The sequence below is a fragment of the Psammomys obesus genome, unplaced genomic scaffold, assembly GCF_907164565.1.
Source record: "Psammomys obesus unplaced genomic scaffold, mPsaObe1.curated_primary_1811, whole genome shotgun sequence".
In the NCBI taxonomy this organism is placed as follows: Eukaryota; Metazoa; Chordata; class Mammalia; order Rodentia; family Muridae; genus Psammomys; species Psammomys obesus.
In genome coordinates, this window is record NW_026594083.1 from 4381052 (window position 1) to 4401746 (window position 20695).

The 20695-nt window shown below is 37.6% G+C and overlaps 1 protein-coding gene across 1 annotated transcript; it reads right to left on the reverse strand.

Annotated features, from left to right (window-relative positions):
• Window positions 1-317: 317 nt before the first annotated feature.
• On the reverse strand, window positions 318-9626 carry Hspa13 (heat shock protein family A (Hsp70) member 13). Its single transcript, XM_055617857.1, has 5 exons — window positions 9567-9626; window positions 8143-8483; window positions 5796-6009; window positions 4506-4673; window positions 318-3542 (listed from the first exon to the last, which is right to left on the reverse strand). The coding sequence occupies exons 1-5, from the start codon at window positions 9589-9591 to the stop codon at window positions 2875-2877; spliced, it is 1416 nt and encodes a 471-aa protein (XP_055473832.1). The 5' UTR covers window positions 9592-9626; the 3' UTR covers window positions 318-2874.
• Between the last annotated feature and the right edge of the window lie 11069 nt (window positions 9627-20695).

The window sequence follows — 20695 nt, forward strand, 5'->3', positions numbered from 1 at the left end:
TTAACAGTCCTCTACAGAGAAATACTATAACATTTTTAATATTGTTTTAATTTCCTCAGATGAGAGAGGAGATGAGAGCCAATCCTAAGCCTTTCTAGCTCTTTCTGAACTCTTGCTGGCTGGTTCAACTCAACTGTTCTGGCCTAAACTCCTCTTCAAACTGATTCAAATTAGCATCTCTTGGCATTTGACTGAATTGCTCTACCTGACCTCAAACTAATTCTGGCAATATGTTTTGATCTTCTGGCTCCTTCCCATTCTGTGGCAAGGGGGTTATATATAAGAAATATTAAAATGAACTTAAGACAGGAAACAAATTTTTGTCCAAAAGAATAACACAAACTTTATTAGAAAATTATGAAGTATTAGCTGTCAACTGAAAGATTACAGTTTGATGGTACGAAGATTGTTAGCTGTGTGGATCAAGTCAGCATTTGACTCCACTAGTTAGAAGCCAAGGCTTTTAAATCAAAGTTCTAAGGAAACTGTTCACATAAGAACTAGCTCTTCTAAATTAAAACTGCAGAAAATACAGCAGAAATCTCAGGAGACAGATAGGATGCAGGAATATGTGACATTTCTGCAATTAAACCATTTGCTACTGAGTTGTCTGAAAGCATCACAGCAGCTCTATCTTCTTTTGTATTTATATACATTAAAAATATACCTCAACCTAGCCATTAGTGGAAAATAAAGTAAACAATTTAAAAATAAAACTGCAAAATAATGAGTTTACAGCAAAATATGAATTATCTGTACACACATATTTAAGAGGCACAATCTGTTGTATACAGTAACTGTCATATTGGATTCATATTATACACAGTGGTATCTGTTGAGTGGTTTGAGTGAAAACCTAGTACCAAAATATTGATACAAAATAAATTACTTATTACTTAGTATTTTTAAAGTTACATACTTCAAAAAAAACCTAGCCAAATGTACAACTAAAAGTTCACTTTATGAAAAAATGATATCAGATTTTAACAAATGGCCCCTTTCAGGATGCATTTGTACCTTTTAAATAAACTACATCAAGATTAGTATAACTCTCTAACATGTGATTGACAATTCCCTTCATTTCTTCAACATTGCAACTATACTAGAGAAGAGTGTGCTACCTACTTACCCACAACACTATTGTGCTGTTTTTCACAAAAATCATTTACCTTCCCATTTTAGTATTATTTATCTGCTCCTTCTTGCGAAAGGTCTGTTAGTGTCTTGAGTCCCTTCAAATATCCGAGAGGCTCAAGTCTGCTGTTTATAGCCCTACACTGCTTATGTGAAAGCTGAAAGCACATGTGAAGTCTGTGGGGTAACTTGACTACTCAAGTCTCAAACATGTTCACAGACATTTTTCAATCTAATAATCAAAGATTCACAGTCTTGAATATTTTTAGAATGCTGCGAAGGGTTTGTCTTTGGCATTTCTCCATTAGTTCTAAAACAAAGCACAATGTTTTGTTTTTCTGTCTACGTAATGCCCACACTTTCGGTACATGAAAATGATTGATATTTAACAGCAACTTCACTACTCAGCATTTTTTTTTTTAATAAAGCTGCAAAAACTAATACCTTTCAGCATTATACTATGGGAAGCTGAAGTGCTTGATCTTACTGAAATTTTCTTAGTTCTCCTTAGTTATACACTGATAAACAGGATACACTTTATATGAATAAGACAGCCAAGATATAATTCTTGCATGTGAATGCTTCATTAAAGCAAAAAAAAAAAAGAAAGAAAGAAAGAAAGAAAGAAAGAAAGAAAGAAAGAAAGAAAGAATGATATATATCTTCCAATAACATGGCCATCATAAAGTCAAATTACTGGTCCCTATGGTCATCTGGCTTATCCTCATCCCCTAGGCCCCATTACTTTTTATTTTGAGATAGGGACAGAGTTTCATTAGGTTGCCTAGGCTGGCCTAGCACTTCCTGGATAGCCCAGACAGGCCTTGAACGTGTTGTGAGCCCCTTGCCTCAGTTTCGAGAGTAGTTAGATTATAGTCTTTGCACTTCTAGGTTTGGCCCCGTGGACAAAAGGAAACAAAACAGAAACCAAACAATTGCTACAAATATTTCATCTATGCAAAGGTCTTGGACAGCAAATACTTGTTGAGTAATGCAGCTTGATTGAGACATTAACATTCTGAAGGCGTAAATGATACCTTTCTACTGTTTTCTTACCAAGCAGAACTGTGAAAATACAAGCAGAGAATGGTGCCCTGAAGATAACAGAACTTACAGTATAAACTGGGCATTTTTACTATTTGGCAGAAAAAATCTGAGTAAATCTTTAGCTATCCTAGGAAGAAAAACTGGTCTTTTAAATATATTAAACTCTGTAGAATATAAGATGTAAAAAGAGTGGATTTCTGAAAGTACAATTTATATGGCAGTTATGAATACTACGTATGCAGTCTGATAATACTGCTATCTCCAAGGCAATGTAAATACCTGGCATCAACAGTCCTTCAAGTATTGACCAAATTAATAGTTAAATGTGATACCCAAGTCAAGAATTATCAGCCCCTACTAATAAAATTCAGTAAGAATTGGGGCCTTATAGTTGGCACTATTTAATGTTTCCAGAATACTAAGTGCGGATGGTTACCCACTTCTCAGAAGTCAGAGCAGAGTTCTACCTCAACTCTGCCACTTTAGAAATACTATGAGACTTTCCCAAACCCAAACAGGATCCATCTGGTCATACTCAGTTCTAAAATGAAACACTATGTAAAATTTTCCTGTATAAATGTCCTCAGGGGAATCTGTGAGTGACTTCATGTACTTCTTTTCTGGAGGAGGCTTTACAATGGAGATCAACAAAATCACTAGACAAGATCACAGTTACAGGCACTCCCTCAGAGTTCAGTTGAAATTGGTTTTCTGTAAATGCTTATTTGGAATTTCTAAAGCACTAACTTGGAGAGGCCAAGAGCCTCCATCAATCCCAGCTTGGATGGCCACTCCTGTCACCACTGCCAAGTCAGGGTCTACGGATGTGTTGGGATCTTTTCCAAAGAACTCTTGAATGACCTGGCGGATCCGAGGAATACGAGTAGAGCCCCCAACTAGGACCACCTCATCAATCTCAGTCTTGTCTAAGTGGCCTTCTTTTAATACTTGCTGAATGGGCACGAGGATTTTCTGAAAGAGATCTTCATTGAGGGTATCAAAGAGCTTTCGGGATATTTCCGTCTCAAATAAAACCTGATTTTTCCCACTCTTGCTTTCAGAAAGGCCAGGTCTAAACACTCTGTTCCCATGGTGACCATCCCCTGGGGTAAGCTGGTCTTTTGGCAGCGTAGAGTCACCATTCTGAGGTTTCTGGTTGTCCTTTTCCTCGACAGTGAGTAAAACTGATACCTGGGCAGACTGATGAAGGGTCAAATTTAATTTGACCATTTCCACAGCTTGTCTTAATCTGTGGATCTCCTCTTTCCTGGAAGGGAGAAAGCCATATGTTTGATAAATCTGTTTATATAAATACTGAAGCAGCCTCTGATTGAAGTCTTGTCCTCCAAGCTTGTTGTTTCCTAAAAGAATTACAAACTTTGTTATACATATATGCACATAAATATATACTCTGTATGCTAACACAGTCTAAGAATAACAAATCCTACAATATATTAAAACTCTATTAATGTAAAAAGAGCCATGTTAAAATCATTTTAATCTAAGTGGTCAGGGCTAATGGTTATCTACTTCCAGAGTCTAGAAACAATTTACCGCAAGTATTATCATTTGTATTTCTATTGTGTACTATTGATAAACAGTGCCTAGCAGGGTTAGAAATTCTAAGTGATCTAGATGGGAGTATCTCAATGACATGAAATAACTTTTGACACCACAGAAGAATGAAGTCATAGACTGTCTTTTTAAGCAGCTATCTGAAACACTAACTCATCATACTCAACAGAAGTGTTATGATTCAGTTACCAATAAATATACATTTTATTTAATTGCTAACATTTAAAAGCTTAATAGAAATGGTTTTATAGGAAAGAATAATGTAATACAAACTCAAAGAACATATCTTGGCTCTAATGAATCTGGTTAAGAAAGTGAAAAGTAAGTATGTTAGAACAACTATACAGCTCAATCTAAGCACCCTTACATTTTTAACCTAAAAGGTATAAAACAAAAATCTTAGAGATTTAAAGCTTTTATTTTTTCAGTAATACTTAAATTACGTTTCTTAAAACATCTACTTTATGAAGCATAAAACAGATGAAACATCTGAAACTCTTCATTTTAAAGTTTTCTTCCTTTATGCTTCCTTTACCATCACCAAGAAAGCCCTAAAGGAACTTACTCATCTGACTTTTAAGAAGTCCAGCCATTTCATTTTGACAGTTAACTTGTACCTCTGTACATAGACAGATAAAAGCAACAGTATATAGAAAATCATAAAATATTCCGAAAACAATACCAACGTTACATGCTGGACCTATTGAGGGAAACATGTTTGAACGTCTTTAATTCTGTATTTTTCTTACCAGACATTGCTCGTGTTAGAAACATCCCTCCTTGTTTATTCAGTAATGATACATCAAGAGTTCCTCCACCCAAGTCTATGACCAACACGTAGAAAACATCAACCTTGTGGAGGCCATAGGCCATGGCTGCTGCTGTCGGCTCATTTATCACTCTTAAGATCTTCAGTCCTGAAAGACCCAGGAGAGGAAAACACTTTCTATTCGACTTGTAATAGCATGTTTGTTTCTTCTTTAACAGTGACAAAAGCAGTGGGAAAAAAATACATTAATATGAAATACAGAAGTTCTTCTCACTGATGTAACTAAAAGTATTCTTACAGAGTACACAAAAAACAAAACAAAACAAACAAACAAACAAAAAAACTAGAGAAAAGCCCAAGTTTACTATCTCAACACTTTACTAACAACTGAAAAAATCTCCAAGTATTACATTGCCCTTCCCTTTATTTATAAAACTTGATCACTATGCTCTGGTCACATGCAAGGTACTACAGTCAGGCTTCAGTGTCACTGTCTCCATGAGGCATACCTGGGCATTCTATAAGCCACCCCTATACTGTGGCAATTCTCTGGCCCTTTATTCTTCCACTCATGCTGCATTCTGATAAAGACTGTACCAGTAGTTCTGAACAAGAATTGACTTATCCTCATGAAGTGAATGGGAATGAATGAACGAGGACACTGTTGCTTGCCACCCATTGGCAGAGGGATATAGCTATATTACTGAAGAGGTAAGGGTAAGTATAAGAAGCTCCCATATAAAAAGTTACGCTTATTCTATGCTTCCATCCAGTTGAATAAAAGCACCACAAAAGCACGATTTACAGGACAGTGCTACACTATTCAACTTGCATATTCTGGAAACATTATATTCACCTTAACAACAAAGATCGTATCTTTCACCAGAAGTACAGAGGGACTCATGTTCTCTCCCAGTGTTTGCCATATGCCTGATTAGCTTATTTTTAATATGTTTTGAGGATGTGTGTGTCCTGGGAGACTGAATCCAAGTTGGGCCTCACCTGCTGTATAGAAGTAATTTACCAGAAAGCTACATCTCCAGCCTCAGACTGCTTTTTCTCCCCTAACATAAACATTTAATGTTGTACCAGAGTTCAAAATTGTATCGAAAAGCTATATAAACAGAAAGCAAACTCACTGGCCATATATATATATATATATATTGGCCATATATACTTAGTTGATTTAAAAAATGGTAATTCTTACTGCAAAAGATTTTTGTCCTAACAAAATCTTGAGAAAATGCACATCAGTCAAGGGTTCTATTACCGGCAAGGTTGGCAGCTTGGATGGTTGAATTTCTTTGCTGTAGGTCAAATTCTGCTGGTACAGAAATGACAGCATTGGCAACTGGCATTCCGAGGTATTCCTCCGCCATTTCCTTTAGTTTCAGCAACAACCGAGAGCCAACATATTCGGGAGAAACGATGATGGTTTCGTTACTTGTCACAGAAAACTCAGCCATCCCATTTCTGTGTAAAACCTGTGAATAAGATTTGAAGAACAAGAATGTAAAGATATATACGTATACACATATGTGCATTAACTTTCACATGTACACATTTACTCAACAAAATAGCTTTATAAAGTAATAAAACTCACTATAATCTATCCAGTGGCCTTTTCCAGATAACAGCTTACTGATGCAATACTTAAAATTTATAAAACAAATCCATGTTATAAGTTTCATGAAAAGCAAAACATAAGTCAGGAATTTAACTAGAACCTAGATTATTCTAGGTTCTAGTATACTAGAATATTGTAGTATTTAATGATAAATGATAGCCAACCCAGAAGATTCTTTTCTTTGGGAGCTGTAAGTTCTAAGACCTTCAGTGGATACCTTTTCACTTAGACAATGTACTTTAAAACTTCTCATCAACATCCACAGGTCACTAATACTGCATTTTGGAGCCATTACTTACTAAAATCATCTCAACAAAAGCACTGCCATGCTTGCAACTCCTGACAACCAGGATGACCACTAAGTGGAGAAAGGCCAGACAGTGTATACAAGGAATAACAGGATGGTACACACTCTGGGTGAGACTCAGAAACACAGTGAAGAATTTCTTCATGCTCTTCTTAAACAATTTACATACTGGTTTTTTATGAGATTTTTCATTTCACATATTTTTTGTCTGTCTTTGAGCATTTATTTTTATTTATTTTTTATTAATTACAGACAATTCAAACCACAGGGGAAAAAAAAATAAAACTACAGAACTTAAAATCACAAAGGAAGCAACAGCACATTCCATAAGCTGCAATCATATAGCTATCTAGTGAGTCTAATTCATTTAGATTCATTTGACCATTTCATAACTTAGAAGAAAAATTCCATATGGGATGAACAAAAGAAAAATTAAATGTTTAAGAGAAACCACCGAAAAATAAATACATAAAAGCATTAAAATGTAAGATCAAAAGAAAAATCAAAGCAGTTGGAAAGGATGACAGTTCATAACAATTATCACAAAAATCAAAGCTATTCTTCTAAAATTGAGATTTCATGAATGCCTTATATTTTGACACAAAACAACGAATTATACATCATAGATCATAAAGTGAAAAAAGTAACAAATCGTCGTTAAGGAAAACAGAAACGTGAAAACAGGACAAAGAAGAAATTTAGAGGCAGGTAGGTCTGAGTGCTAGGCCAGACAAGTCTACAAATTGAGATCCTGCCTCAAAAATAAAAACAAAAAAGAAACAAACAAATAAAATTGAAGGAAGAAAAATAGCACTAACTATAACTCGTGGAAAGCAAAGGAGTGACACTTAATATAAAATGCCATTTTTCACTTGTGCACTGGCATAAACGGGACACGGTGGCACAGGCCTGTGATCTAAGGACTCACTCCACAAGCTGAGGTCTGCCGGTTCAATGGCTGCCTGACCTCTGAAGCAAGACCTACTTCAATAAGTAAACAACAGCACACTGCCTACTGAAGATACAGACACTCTAAAAATGTTAGGAGCATACAAACTTTCTGGGCTACAATCTGGGAATATAAATAAAATTCCTTAAAAAACACACATTTATATCCGACTCATCAATTCTACAAAGCAGGCAATTTCTGATATACACAAAGATATATATAAGAGTACATACTGAACGTCGAAAATCAGTGATAACCAGCAAAGCTAGGTAAGAGGTATGAATGAGACGGATCAATTACGTAAGAAAATAGTAGTTCCACCGACATTAACGACAGTGAGGCGCATCTACTACATGCACGTGGCATTCTGGTGCACTTCAAATAAGCCAGGACACATGACACCGATTGTCGAGATGTTACCTGTACACAAATATGTACATAGAGACTATCCATTCACAGTTCATGAGCATATACCATCTTTCCTAAAATATCTTGGAAGAACTAATTGGATATTGGGATGATGGCAGAGGAGGCACACAGCAAAGCTCCATCTTCTTGTCCAGGCAGTAACTGAATTGATTCGCCAACAGCCACTGAGAAATGTCTAAGAGAATCTAACTCCCTTACAGATAAAGGCAGTTGAGATGCAATGATGTGTAATGTGAAGCCAACGCATTAATTGAAACAGTACAATTAAGTTACACTGACATATAGATTTTAGATTGATTTCATACCTTAAATGGGTATCTGCCAGTTTCAGCCTCCAACTCTTCCGGGGTGAAAATCTTACCTATGAATCTTTTAGCATCATATATTGTGTTCTGAGGATTTGAATCTGCTAGCTCTAGGCTTTCATATCCCACATATACGTCACCATCAGTGAAGGACACCATGCTGGGTATGCTGATATGCCCATTTTCATCTGGAATCACCTTAACTTTTCCTGTTCCAGGAAAAAACACACCAACAGAGCAATAGGTGGTACCCAGGTCAATGCCAATCACTTTTGGCGTAGGCAATGGTAAATACTGTTGTGCCAAGTAGCCAGCCAACAGGAGAGTCAAAACAGCTGAACCTGAAAAAAGTAAAAAAAAGTAAACCTTTATAAAACTACCAAATACGGTTTCTATAGCAACATCTCCTTACTAACACTCTTGAGACAAATCATAAAGTATTTTACTTTATAGGATTTCAGATATCAAGCACTGATATTGAACAGTGTTTAGGTATTACTGTTACCTCACAACAGAGTGTTCTTGCATATTAAGCAGGAATTAAGGACACACATCTCAGAGAGGTAGTATTTACGGAAAAAGTATTCAAGTGCTAAGCGTGATGGCAACAACATGGAAGCTTCCTGAAGACAAGTTTTGCTCACCACTGTATGTCCAAGTAAGTGCCTCAGCAAATATCAATTGAAGAAAAAAGAGCAAATACAAACGTTATGCATACTGTACACAAAAGCGAATAAGGACATCACTCTGAATTTAAAATTAACGTCTCACTTGGTTTCACTAGTATGTGGTATTCAAACTGTTCCCAATCAGACTCACGCTGCAAACCCAGAATGTCAGGCTGTAGTGCTGTCGATAAGGGCTAGCTCGTTCAAAGCAACGCCTGGCTCACAGCCGATCAAGAGCCTAGCCACTCGTCTTTTCCAACCTACAGACACATCTTAAAAGCATTTTATCACCATTTAGCAGGGGAATGGGATTCCCAAACCGTATGTTCGGAAGAGAATCCTGCTACAAACACACAGGGACCAGAAACCCCCTCCTTCCCCCAATTCTCCATCCTATGTGAAGCCGAGTCTTCACAGCGAGATCCCCATTACACCACAGTGTGTTCTTGCAATCGCCACAGAGAACCGAATTCATCTACCGCTTCAAGACCCAGGTCTTTCTTAGACACGCGCACTCCTAGGCCCGCGTCCCTCAGACCTGTGGCTGACGGCAGGACCCCAAGAGGCCTCCACCACCGGACCCCGGCTCCAGGCGCCCCGCCCCCACCAGCTTCAGACAGCCTCGGCCACCTTCTCAGGTTCCCTACGGCGGCGTGACCTGGGTCTAGGGGACGAGACAACTAACCCCTGCCCACCCAGACCTCCTCAAGCCGCCTGGAGGACTGCCACAGCAGTAGGGACCCCTGAGATACTGACCTAAGATCGTCATCTCTCCGGCCATCAGTCCCGCCGAACGGGCAGAGGGATGACTGTACCGACGGGAGGCACCGCCCCCTAGCAGCCGGCCGTCCCTCAGCCTCCTGGGAAATGTAGTCCGTCAACATCCAAGCAGACGGAGGAACCACGACTGCTACCACAGCAGGGACTCCATCTACCATGAAGCCACGGGGAGGCTTCCACTCAGGCCAGTGAGGGAAGAGTCAGCCTCCCCACGCACGAAGGCCCGACAAACCAGATTTTGTTGGGGAGCAGCCTCCGGCAAAGGCCAGAGTTTGTCATTCATCAAACCCGAAATGTCGTGACCCTACTTGCCGTAAAAACAGTCCCTGCAGCCCCGCCTCACCGCGTTGTATTGTGGGAGCTGCAGTTCTGCACTGTCTGCACAGTTCTGCACTGCACAGTTCTGCACTTCTTACTCCTTGCAGGAGTAAGAAGGAGGATAATATCTAATAAGAATTTGAGGTGGGTTGCGTTGCCAAGCTGGCGCGGGATTCAAACTTACGAGGATTCTTTGTTTTGTTTTGTTTTGTTTTTTCTTTTTTCTTTTTTTATTTTATTTATTTATTTATTTATTTATTGCCTGTTTGTTTTTGTTTGTTTTTGTATCGCCCCCTTTTAAGGCTTATTCCTTTGTTTGAAAGAAAGATTCTAGATCTAGTTCTCATAAGCCCTGCAAAGTCCTCATAGCATTTCTAGAAGGGGCTCAGCAGTGATGCAGTCCTACCACAGACCTGTCTGGTGTACCTGCTCTTTGCACTGTGAACAGCCCTGCAGATTTTAAAAGCACTGACGGTCCAGTATTGTGTTTGGCAGTAAATTAATTCACGTGCGATTCGGGAATGAGGTTCACCCAAGATGGCAAGGTTCATCCAAGACATTTTTACATCGAATACCAACATTCAAATTAAAACTATTACAAACAAATATGAAACATTAAACTTTATATCTGGCCAGAATTGTTTTCCTGGACAGGTCCTATCACCTATGTTGACTATCATGTTAATTACTTTTTACCTTGCTGCTATGAAATACGTTATCAAAACAATTTGAAGAAGACAGAAGGATTTATTTTGGCTCAAAGTCCAGGAGTATAGTGCATTACAGTGCGGAGTCGTGGCGGCAGGACAGGTTAGTCCACTGTTCATATTGCATCAGTTCAGGAAGCAGAGAGGAAAACAGATGTTCTCTGTTTTTGTTTTGTTTTGTTTTTGTTTTTGTTTTTAATTCGGCCTTGAACCCTCTGGATAGAATAGTAACGGCCATAGTTAGGCCAGGTCTTTTCATCTCAATTAATTAGGTCAGAAACTTTTTCACGGACATACCTAGAAGTCTGTTTCCATGGTGATTCTGCATTTCATTAAGTCGTAAAAAGTAACCACAACTATGGAGGATGTTTTGCTTTTCGGCTTATAAAACCTGTTTTGGTTTTTTCTCTCACTTACATATTTGATATGACTTAATGACTCCTCCTGAAAGTGAGATTATTGTTAGTATTGAGAAAGTTCATGAACACAGGGGCTTCTTAAATGTGCTTCACTGTCTGTCTTAGATTTAAATCAAGAAGCCCCATTTGACAAACAGGTCAATTAGCTGAGGGAAAAAAACTTCTACTTGACTTTTTACTTGTGTAAACGCTTGGGTTTCTAGCTACATAACTGCTTTATCTATTCTATATCAGTCTATCTATCTGTCTGTCTGTCTGTCTATCTAGCTGTCTATCTATGGTCCATCATCAATTTATCTATTTATCTAGTATCACATAAAATGATTTTAAATCTGAATTATGGCTAATGGATATCTATTATAATATACTTTTGTGGTTTTTAAATTTGTTATGTGAAGTATAAAAAGCAGGAGTATAAAAAAGAGGAGTTTCAGAAGTTTGAGAATTTTGTTTTGCCTTGTTTTAATGTGAGCATCACAGTGTAATTTGATGGAAGGATAAGAAGTATCCGGGTGGAATATTTCAGATAGGAGTAACCCAGTTACCAAGAGCATAGCAGCAGAAGACCATTAGATTCCCAAACCATGGTATCAACATCAGGAGCATCAGTCATTTGTGGCAGGCACTGGTCATTACAGTTAACCCCTGCCCACCAGGTTGTTGCCATTTGAAGAGAAATGTGTCCTGTTGGCTCATGTATTTAGACACTTGGTACCTAGTTGGCGGTGCTATTTGGGAGGTTATGGACCTGGTTAGGACATGGAGACTTTTGGAGCAGGGAGCAGCATCATAGGGGAGCAGGCTTTCAGAGTTTATGACTCTACCACACTTGCAGTGCTTCCAATATATGTTGAGGGATGGTCTTTTAGCTTCCTGTACTGGGTGCCTGCCAGCATGTCTCCCCTGTCAGTATGAATTTTTTAGCCTTCTGGACTCTAAGCCAATAGAAACTTTTTCTTAAGCCACTGTGGTGGTTTGAACTTAAAGACCTAAGCTCTCGGTTATTCCTGCCACCATATCTCACTCAACCATCTTGGATTCTAACCCTCTAACAGTAAACCAAACACAGTCTTTTATAAGTTGCCTTAGTTCTAGTGTTTTATATATAATAATAAAACACTATATATATATGTATCACTATATATAGTGGTACAGCAATAGAAAAGTAACTAATATAGTCCCTTTTAGTCAATAATTTTAATCACAGCAACAAGATGATAGCTTGTATATACCCTTTCCTCCTGCAGTTTTTATTTGTTTAATATACAACAATAGACTGATTATCTCAGAGTTGAAAACCCTTTCCCTCAAAGAGGAATATAGCATGCCATACACAGGTTACTTTTACTGTTTGTTACTGCCTTAACAGAGTGTCTTGGAACTAATAGAGGTCTCTTAATGTACAAATTCTATAGGCCAGAATTTAGGTATATGTTTTGCTAGATCAGGGTCAAGTTGTCTACCCATTAAGGTCTATATTGTATTATAATCCTATTCTTCATCCCCAAGTAAGTTTCTTTATTGGAGCTTTCTGTTTACATTTTTAATTAACTATAACATATTTGTCTCTATTGAATATGCACTATGAATTGATAGTTGAACACTGATGTTTTTCTAATTAGTTTTTTCCTTTGATTATATATTTTTATATTAATATGTATAAAATAAGTTGAATTTCTTATATTAAGTACTGAAGAATGTAAATTTATTTGGAACTAGGTTGTAGCATAAGTAATTAGCTATTATGATGTCACACTCTAATATTACTGTTTCCTTTAAATAAAAATGGCTAAAGACATATATATATATATACGAGATTTCATGTGATAACAAATGCAAAGACAGGAGTTAAGTAATGAATGGCTCACGAATGCTAGCATAACAGCAGAAATGAAGAAAAGATAGTCTTCCTAGTGCTTCAGAAGGATAGAAAGCTCAGGTAGCATAGACTTGGACTTCTGTCTTCATAATTCCGCAATGATACATTTCTCTTATTTTAAATTATACACTTTTGGTTACTTTGTTATAGTAGACCCAGAAAAATCTACATAATCTAAAAGGAAAATATTTAAATCACAATAATCAGGCTGGTGAGTAGAGTCTGCAGTTGTTCTCTCAAGGTCTCTGAGGAGTCATGCAGAAAAATGGTCATATTGATTCATAGATGAAGACATGGGCTTCCAGTCATTGACATGATGAGAACACATAATACTGCTCTCTGTTCAAGGATAGAAAAAAGAGAAAAAGATAGAACAAGGTTCTGACCTTGGGAAGAAAGTGACATTGATGTTTACACAAGCTTGACTGGTGGATGTGTTTATTTCTCCATACAGTGTGCCTCCTTCATTCCTCGTTCTGCTCCACCCTCATTCTAGGTTGCAATGTATATATTGTCTTTCTTTCTTTCTTTCTTTCTTTCTTTCTTTCTTTCTTTCTTTCTTTCTTTCTTTCTTCCTTTCTTTTTTCTTACTGCAATTGATTGGCTACTATAAGGAAAACATCAAGAATGGAAACAACCATAATAACATTGCCTGACATATGAAATATTGCACATCTGCAATTCCTATGTCTGATCACACTATTTCTAACAATGTGTTACAATATTTACTAGGTGCTGAGGATGCCCAAGATAAAAGGAAATAGACATAAATACAGTTGTTTTGTTTTCTGTTGTGTGTTCATTTCCTAGACTACTGCTAACTTCATTGTGAATGCTTAATAGATTCATAGAATGAATGATTAGAAATAGTAAATATAAGAAAAGGGTTTACATATAAAAGCATGTGATATATTTAAGTGTTTGAGTGATTGCTGTTTATAGATCACAACAGGGTCTAACACATTTAAATATTTTCATTGCATGCCCTACATAGAGATTAGATGTGTTTGAATGAGTGATTGTCGGGATATGTGTTGATGCTGGTCATCACAAATGTTTATAGAAGAGATTTTGATATCTATTCTATGAGATTTTTCTAAATTATCTGTTTTTAAATAGTATACTAAAAGCAATTTTTATCTCAATATCAATATTAGGGAAGTTTATGTAAACAGTATGCTCATACATATGGAGAACGCTAAAACTGTTCTTATATTTTCTATATGACACCTGCTTCGAAGAAACACTTTATCAAAAGAGACCTTTCGATGTGATGTCAGGCTGTGATTTCCATACCGTTCTTGTGTTGTGTGTTAGTTACTGTACTGGAGATCGGCCCACAATCCCACTCATGCTCAGTGAATATCCTAACCCTGAGGGACAGCTACCCAGCTCTGCTACATTTGTTAAAGAAAATTATTTATTCTTTTTGAGGTATTTTCTACTGTAACAGAAATGAGAAAGGCAATTGTTAGTGGGATGATTTCAATAAAAATAATCTCCAGCAATAATGTCCAGATAATGCTGAATATATATACTCATGTATATTCTATATAGGTATATAATGTTAATAAAATTAGCTGTCATTTTCTTAGAACTTACCTTCAGCAAGATTCCAGAGAGTATAAGCTTATTTCAACACTGTCTACTTGAAGGATTTCTGGAATTGGCAATGAGTTGTTTTATTCATGAAGTTGATGAGCTCAGAGGACCTAACAAAATAGACGGATGCCCTAGATTTATTCTTTTACTAATGTGATTTTTTTATTCTAAATTGTAGGACAGCTGAAAACATCTTCCTTATATAGCCTATTGTAGAAAGTTTAGACATTACAACAACAACAATAATCCAAAACAAAATTCTGAAACTAAGCAGCTTTCCTATATCTTGAATTTTCTTTTGTTTGGCACAGATATATGTAACACACCTATACATTTTTATTACCAGAAATGTGCTTATAGTATATATGATACATATTTTCCTGTAGTTTATTAGACTTTTTATATGCTTATTAGTTATCATGTTCAACGTGCATATTTAATAGAATATATGCCATATGTACAATTTCCCCTGGTCCTGGTGGTACAGGCCTATAATCCTATCTAGTCAGGAGGTTAAAGGACTGAGATTAGGAATTTGAGACAATGTTGGCTACACAGGATGTGTTCAAGGCCATCCTACACAACTTAGTAGGATTCGCCTCGAAATGAAGGAAAGAGAAATGTAGCACAGTTGTAAAGATGCCTGCCTGAGGTATAGGAGGCTCCAGGTTAGTATGGAGATGAAACTATCAGACAAAACCACACAAGTGGGCATGTAGAGCTTTGCTTTATGCTTGTTTCTTTTTATTATTGATGGTCAGTAATATACTTCTTTAACCCCTGGAACTCTGTTATAAACGCTTCCATATGGATGGACAAAATATACTTAATTCTTTAATATTCCCTCTGTTTTCATCAGTTTATTCTTCTGAATAACTTACAACTCAACTTAGTTCCTTTCCTTTCCCTTTCAAGATCACTATAATTCTTTTAAACTTTAGAGTAAAACTTTGTGTTGATTAGACATCTTTGCAGCACTGTAATGTCCATCTAGGAAAAATGTATATTTCTGGTTTTTGTTTGTTTGTTTGGGTTTGGTTTTTTTTTTTATATATATAATGAATTTGTTCATTATTTATTTTATAATTTTTTATTTACTCTACATCCTGGTTGTAGCCCCATCCCTCCTCCTACCCTCCCAGTCCCACCTTTCCTTCCTCCTTCCTCCTCAGAAAAGGGGAGCTCCCTTTCTCATCCATCCCAGCTCATCAAGCTGCATCAGGACTGAGCTTGTCCTCTTCCCCTGTGGCCTGGCAAGGCAGTCCCACCAGAAGGAAGTGATCAAAAAGCTAGCAAGTGAGTCCATGTCCAATGCAGTTTCAACTTCCCTTACTAAAGGACCCACATGAGGCCTAAGCTGCCTATTGCTACATCTTTGTAGGGGGCCCAGGTTCAATTCATGCATGGTTCTTGGTTGATGCTTCAGTCTCAGCAAGCCCCTTTGGGCCCTGGTTAGTTGGCTTGGTTGGTATTATGGAGCTCCTGTTACCTCCAGGTTCTTTTTTCTTTCCTCCCACTTTTCTATAAGATGCCCTACACATCACTCAATGTTTGGCTGTGAGTCTGGGCATTTGTTTTGAGGCACTGGTATGTTTCTATTCTAATGAGCACTTCTAAATAGTTTTCTTCAATAGATGTTATACACTTTTTAAAAAAACTTTCATTCCAAGGTACTGTAGCACTTGGGATACTATGATAAAGTGTTTGTTAGAATTAAATTAAACTATTAAATTCTGATACATACATTTAGTTTGCTTAATTGATCATAATAGCTGTCACCTCTAAGTGCTAAGGATTAGTTTTTGCTCTGACATGAGAAAATAATGACCGAAAAGCAACTGTAAATGTTTACACACGCTTTGTTTTCTTACTGTGTTCTGTGATGGAAGAGAGTGAGGTGGCAGCACTCTTCCATTTCATTGCTGGCTGTGAGAACCGCTGTTCGCAAAACCAGAGTCTTCCCTGGTTGTAGCTTTAGCACATACGACAGACCAGCTGTTCTGTTGCAAACTCCAGAGTGTAAGGGCGTGCTACCCTCCTCAATTCTGATGATCACCGTGGGGCTCTACTCTACATCTGCTCATGTCTGCTCTTTGCAGTTTCAGAGGATGTTTTTCCTTCAGAGATGCTTCAGGAGATGGGTATGCCTTCTGCTCTGCTCACTGCCTTCTTGTTGAATTACTCATTTTTTTCCTCAAGTTCAGTTTTGTTTTCTCTTCACTCAGTGCTTACATTTGTTTTCTTTATTTTGTTCTGTGTTGCTGTTGAGATGGTGTCTTGACTCTATAGTCTGAGCTGGCCTGAAAAACATTGTATTCACTATTGAAGTGGCAGAAAACTCACTGTAAACATCCTAGTTCCATGTCACAAGCTGGGATTCCAGGTGTGAGCCACCTTGCCCACTAGTGTTTTGTTTTGTGTTATGCAATATTTTATACATTCAAGATATGTAGTCTGTCTTAGTCAGATTTAACTGCCAACTTGACACAACATAGAATCTTTTAAAAGAGTTAGCTTCATTGAGGAATTGCCATGTAATATTAACCTGGGCAGGCTTATGGGGATTGTCTTGATTGTTACTTAATTCAGGAGAGCCTAGCCAATGCTGGTTAGGCACCATTCCATGGGCATGTGGTCCTGAGCTTGATAACAATACTAGCTAAGCATGCGCCTGTGAGGGAGCCCGCAAGAAGCATTCCTCCGTGGCTCTTGCTTCTAAGTTGTCCAAGTTCCTGCCCTGACTTCCTTCAATAATGCAGTACCACCTTGAGTATAAGTCAGACAAACCCTGTCCTCCCTAAGTTGCCTTTAGTAATGGTTATTTATTGCCCAGGATTCACCTGGAGCAGAAATTGATTCTGAGAATGGATGTTGCTGTAATGGATGTTGCTGTGGTGGACCTGACCACATATCTTTTTGTACGTGTCTTAGCTGCTTTTCTACTGTTGTGATGAAACACCATGACAAAGGCAGCTTATAGAAGAAACATTTATTTGGGCTTACTGTTTTACAGGGGAATACATGATGATGGGGAGACGGGGCAACAAGCAACAGGGAAACTTCCAGAGCAGGAAGCTGGGTCAGCACATCTTCAGTTGCAAAGAAGCAGAGAGAGCAACCCAAAAGTAGGGCATAGCAAGGAAGTCTAAGAATCCACTTCATTAATGTACACCTCCTCATGGCTGCTAAACAGTGCCTCATACTAGGGATCAAGCTGTCAGATTCATGAGCCTTTGTGCGGGGTCCTTTACCTTCGAACTATTACAGCACTTTGTTTTATTGGAAGAATGAGGAGGGTTTTGGAACTTTGAGATGGGAAAGCCATTGAGTGTTCAAAGCTTACTAGACATTCTGTAAGAACTTGGGAGACAAGAATGCTGAGAGAAATGCAGCCAATTGAAGCTTGGCTTGTGAAGTCTCAGAAGCAAAGGAGCCCTCTCTCAGAACTGGAGTAGGGATCATGTATGTAACATTTTGGCTAAGAATCTGAGGTTGCTGATCAGCTGAATTATTAAAACATTAGCACCACTAAAGTGAAACTTTGTGTACAGCACTGGGAAAATATATTTTCCTGGAGTCATAGCACACAGTTGGTGGCTGTTATGTTTTGTTTTGGGGGTAGTGGGATGCATTTCAGGCTCTTGGTAACATCACACAGATGGTGCTGGTTTTGAAAGCATGATGCAGTCATGGAGAACCGTTGAGGCCTGGTACCATGTGGCAGAGTCAGAATCCCTGGGGAGAGGCCAATGGGGAAGATGCTACTTCATTTGCTGTGGAGACTCCAGGATATTGGAGAAGCCAGGACTGTGGGACATTTGTAGGTGCAGAGAGGAACAGGCGTAAGCCCATAAGACAAGTTGTGTGTGCAGCAGATGGCCCAAAGACTACCCAGTGAATGAGTACCAGATGTTGAACATGAGCTTATAGGATCAAAATTTACACTGATAGGTTTTGGGTTTGCTTTGGTCTGAATTTTTTCTATGCCTTGGTTCTTTTTATGGAATAAGAAGTGTTTTACTTGTTTTTGTTTTGTTATATAGGAACCCAAGGCTAAGAGACTTTGGACCTTTAAAAAGACATTGAACTTTTTAATCATTAGAACTTTTAAAGATGGTAGCACTTTTAAAGTTGTATTATTTCATACTATTATATTAACATGAGACTTGAGAAAAAGGAATGAAAGTATGTGGTTTAAAGTGATATGTTTTTTGTGTCAAGTTGACATCAACAGCTTTAACTGTCAACTCGACACAGCCCAAACTCATCCCAGAGGAGAGACCTCAGCATAATATCATCATAGTCACCAGAATTTTTTTTGTCTGATGAAAGTAGAATGATGTGTCTCTGTGACATTTATTTGAAATTTCCTGATTGTGAGGGACATTGAGTGTTTTGGGCTTATTTATTTATTTTTTTGCCTGTTCATATCATTTGCACATTTTCTAGTAATTTTTCCTTTGCAAATTGTGGAGATTCTTTATATTTTAAGTACTAGTTGTTTAGTAGACCATGTATGTTATAAATATCTCAAATACCCTCATGTGTTTTGAGATTATTTAAATTATTAATTATTTAACATATCTTTATAATTTTTCCTTCTTAATATCGTTAACTACTACTCTGCAGCAAAGTCATTAGGATATTATACCATGTTATCCTTTTTCAACTTTCATATTTGGTTTCTCATCATCCTTGGACTGAGAATATGTTAGGATGCTACTCCTTTTTTCTGTATAGATATTCACCTAGGACTGTTTATTGAACATAATTCCTATAGGATCAAATAGCCTTTATTATCTACCAATTACATGATCCATAGGTCTATTTCTAGTTATATTCTGTTTTACTACACAACTGGTCTATTATTTTTATTACAGGTTTGTCTTACATCGTGCTGTTTCTCTGTACAAATATATTTGCTTTATTCTTCCTAGAAGTGTGTTGTCTGATTTTATTCTTTTTTAAAATTCTTTATTAATTACACTTTATTCACTTTGTATCCCCCCTGTGGTTCCCTCCCTCCTCATATCCCAATCCCTCCCTTCCTCCACCCTCTGCATGCATGCCCCTCCCCAAGTCCACTGATAGGGGAGGTCTTTTCCTTCCTTCTGATCCTAGTCAATTAGGTCTCATCAGGAGTAGCTGCATTATCTTCTTCTGTGGTCTGGTAATGCTGCTTCCCCCTCAGAGGGTGGTAATTAAAGAGCAGGCCAATCAGTTCATGTCAGAGACAGTCCCTGTTCCTATTACAATGGAACCCACTTGGATACTGAACTGCCTGCCATGGGCTACATCTGTGCAGGGGTCTTAGGTTATCTCCATGCATAGTCCTTGGTTGGAGTATCAGTCTCAGGAAAGATCCCTGTGCTCAGATTTTTTGGTTCTGTTGCTCTCCTTGTGGAGTTCCTGTCCTCCCCAGATCTTACAGTTTCCCACTTCTTTCATAAGATTCCCTGCACTCTGCCCAGAGATTGCCCCAAAGTCTCAGCATCTGCATTGATAGTCTGCAGGGCAGAGCCTTTCAGAGGTCCTCTGTGTCAGGCTCCTGACTTCTTCCCTCTTTTCTCCTTCTTCTGATGTCTATCCTCTTTTCCTTTCTGGATAGGAATTGAGCATTTTAGCAAGAGTCCTCCCTCTTGATTAGTTTCTTTAGATGTACAGATTTTAGTAGGTTTATCCTATATTATATATCTATATGAGTGAATATATGCCGTGTACATTTTTCTGCTTCTGGGACAGCTCACTCAGAATGATCTTTTCCAGATCCCACCATTTACCTGCAAATTTCATGATTTCCTTGTTTTTTATTGCTGAGTAATATTCCATTGTGTAGATATACCACAATTTGTGCATCCATTCCTCCACTGAGGGGCATCTGGGCTGTTTCCAGTACTTTAGACTCTTTTGTGAGATTATTGAACTTGATCAGGGCAATAAACTTGGGTCCACACAGGTTTTCCTCATCTGTGAATCTCACCATCATCTTTTTTTTTTTTTTTTTTTTTTTTTTTTTTTTTTTTTTTTTTTTTTTTCTTTTTTTTTTTTTTTTTTTTTTTTTTTTTTTTTTTTTTTTTTTTTTTTGCTTTTGTTCTGAGACCTGACGTGTTGAACTTGAAATTGGCCTTCAGGGCTTCTCTGCTTGTTTAAATTCTTTTTTTTTTTTTTTTTTTTTTTTTT

What these genes read in the sequence shown, in the direction of transcription:
- Hspa13 (XM_055617857.1), bottom strand. Translation starts at nt 9,591, where the DNA reads ATGGCCGGAGAGATGACGATCTTAG. An exon ending in CTGGCAGATACCCATTTAAG is followed by an intron (nt 6,010 to 8,142) that starts GTATGAAATCAA and finishes TCTTATTCACAG; the next exon opens with GTTTTACACAGAAATGGGAT. An exon ending in CCAAGCTGCCAACCTTGCCG is followed by an intron (nt 4,674 to 5,795) that starts GTAATAGAACCC and finishes TGGGTCTTTCAG; the next exon opens with GACTGAAGATCTTAAGAGTG.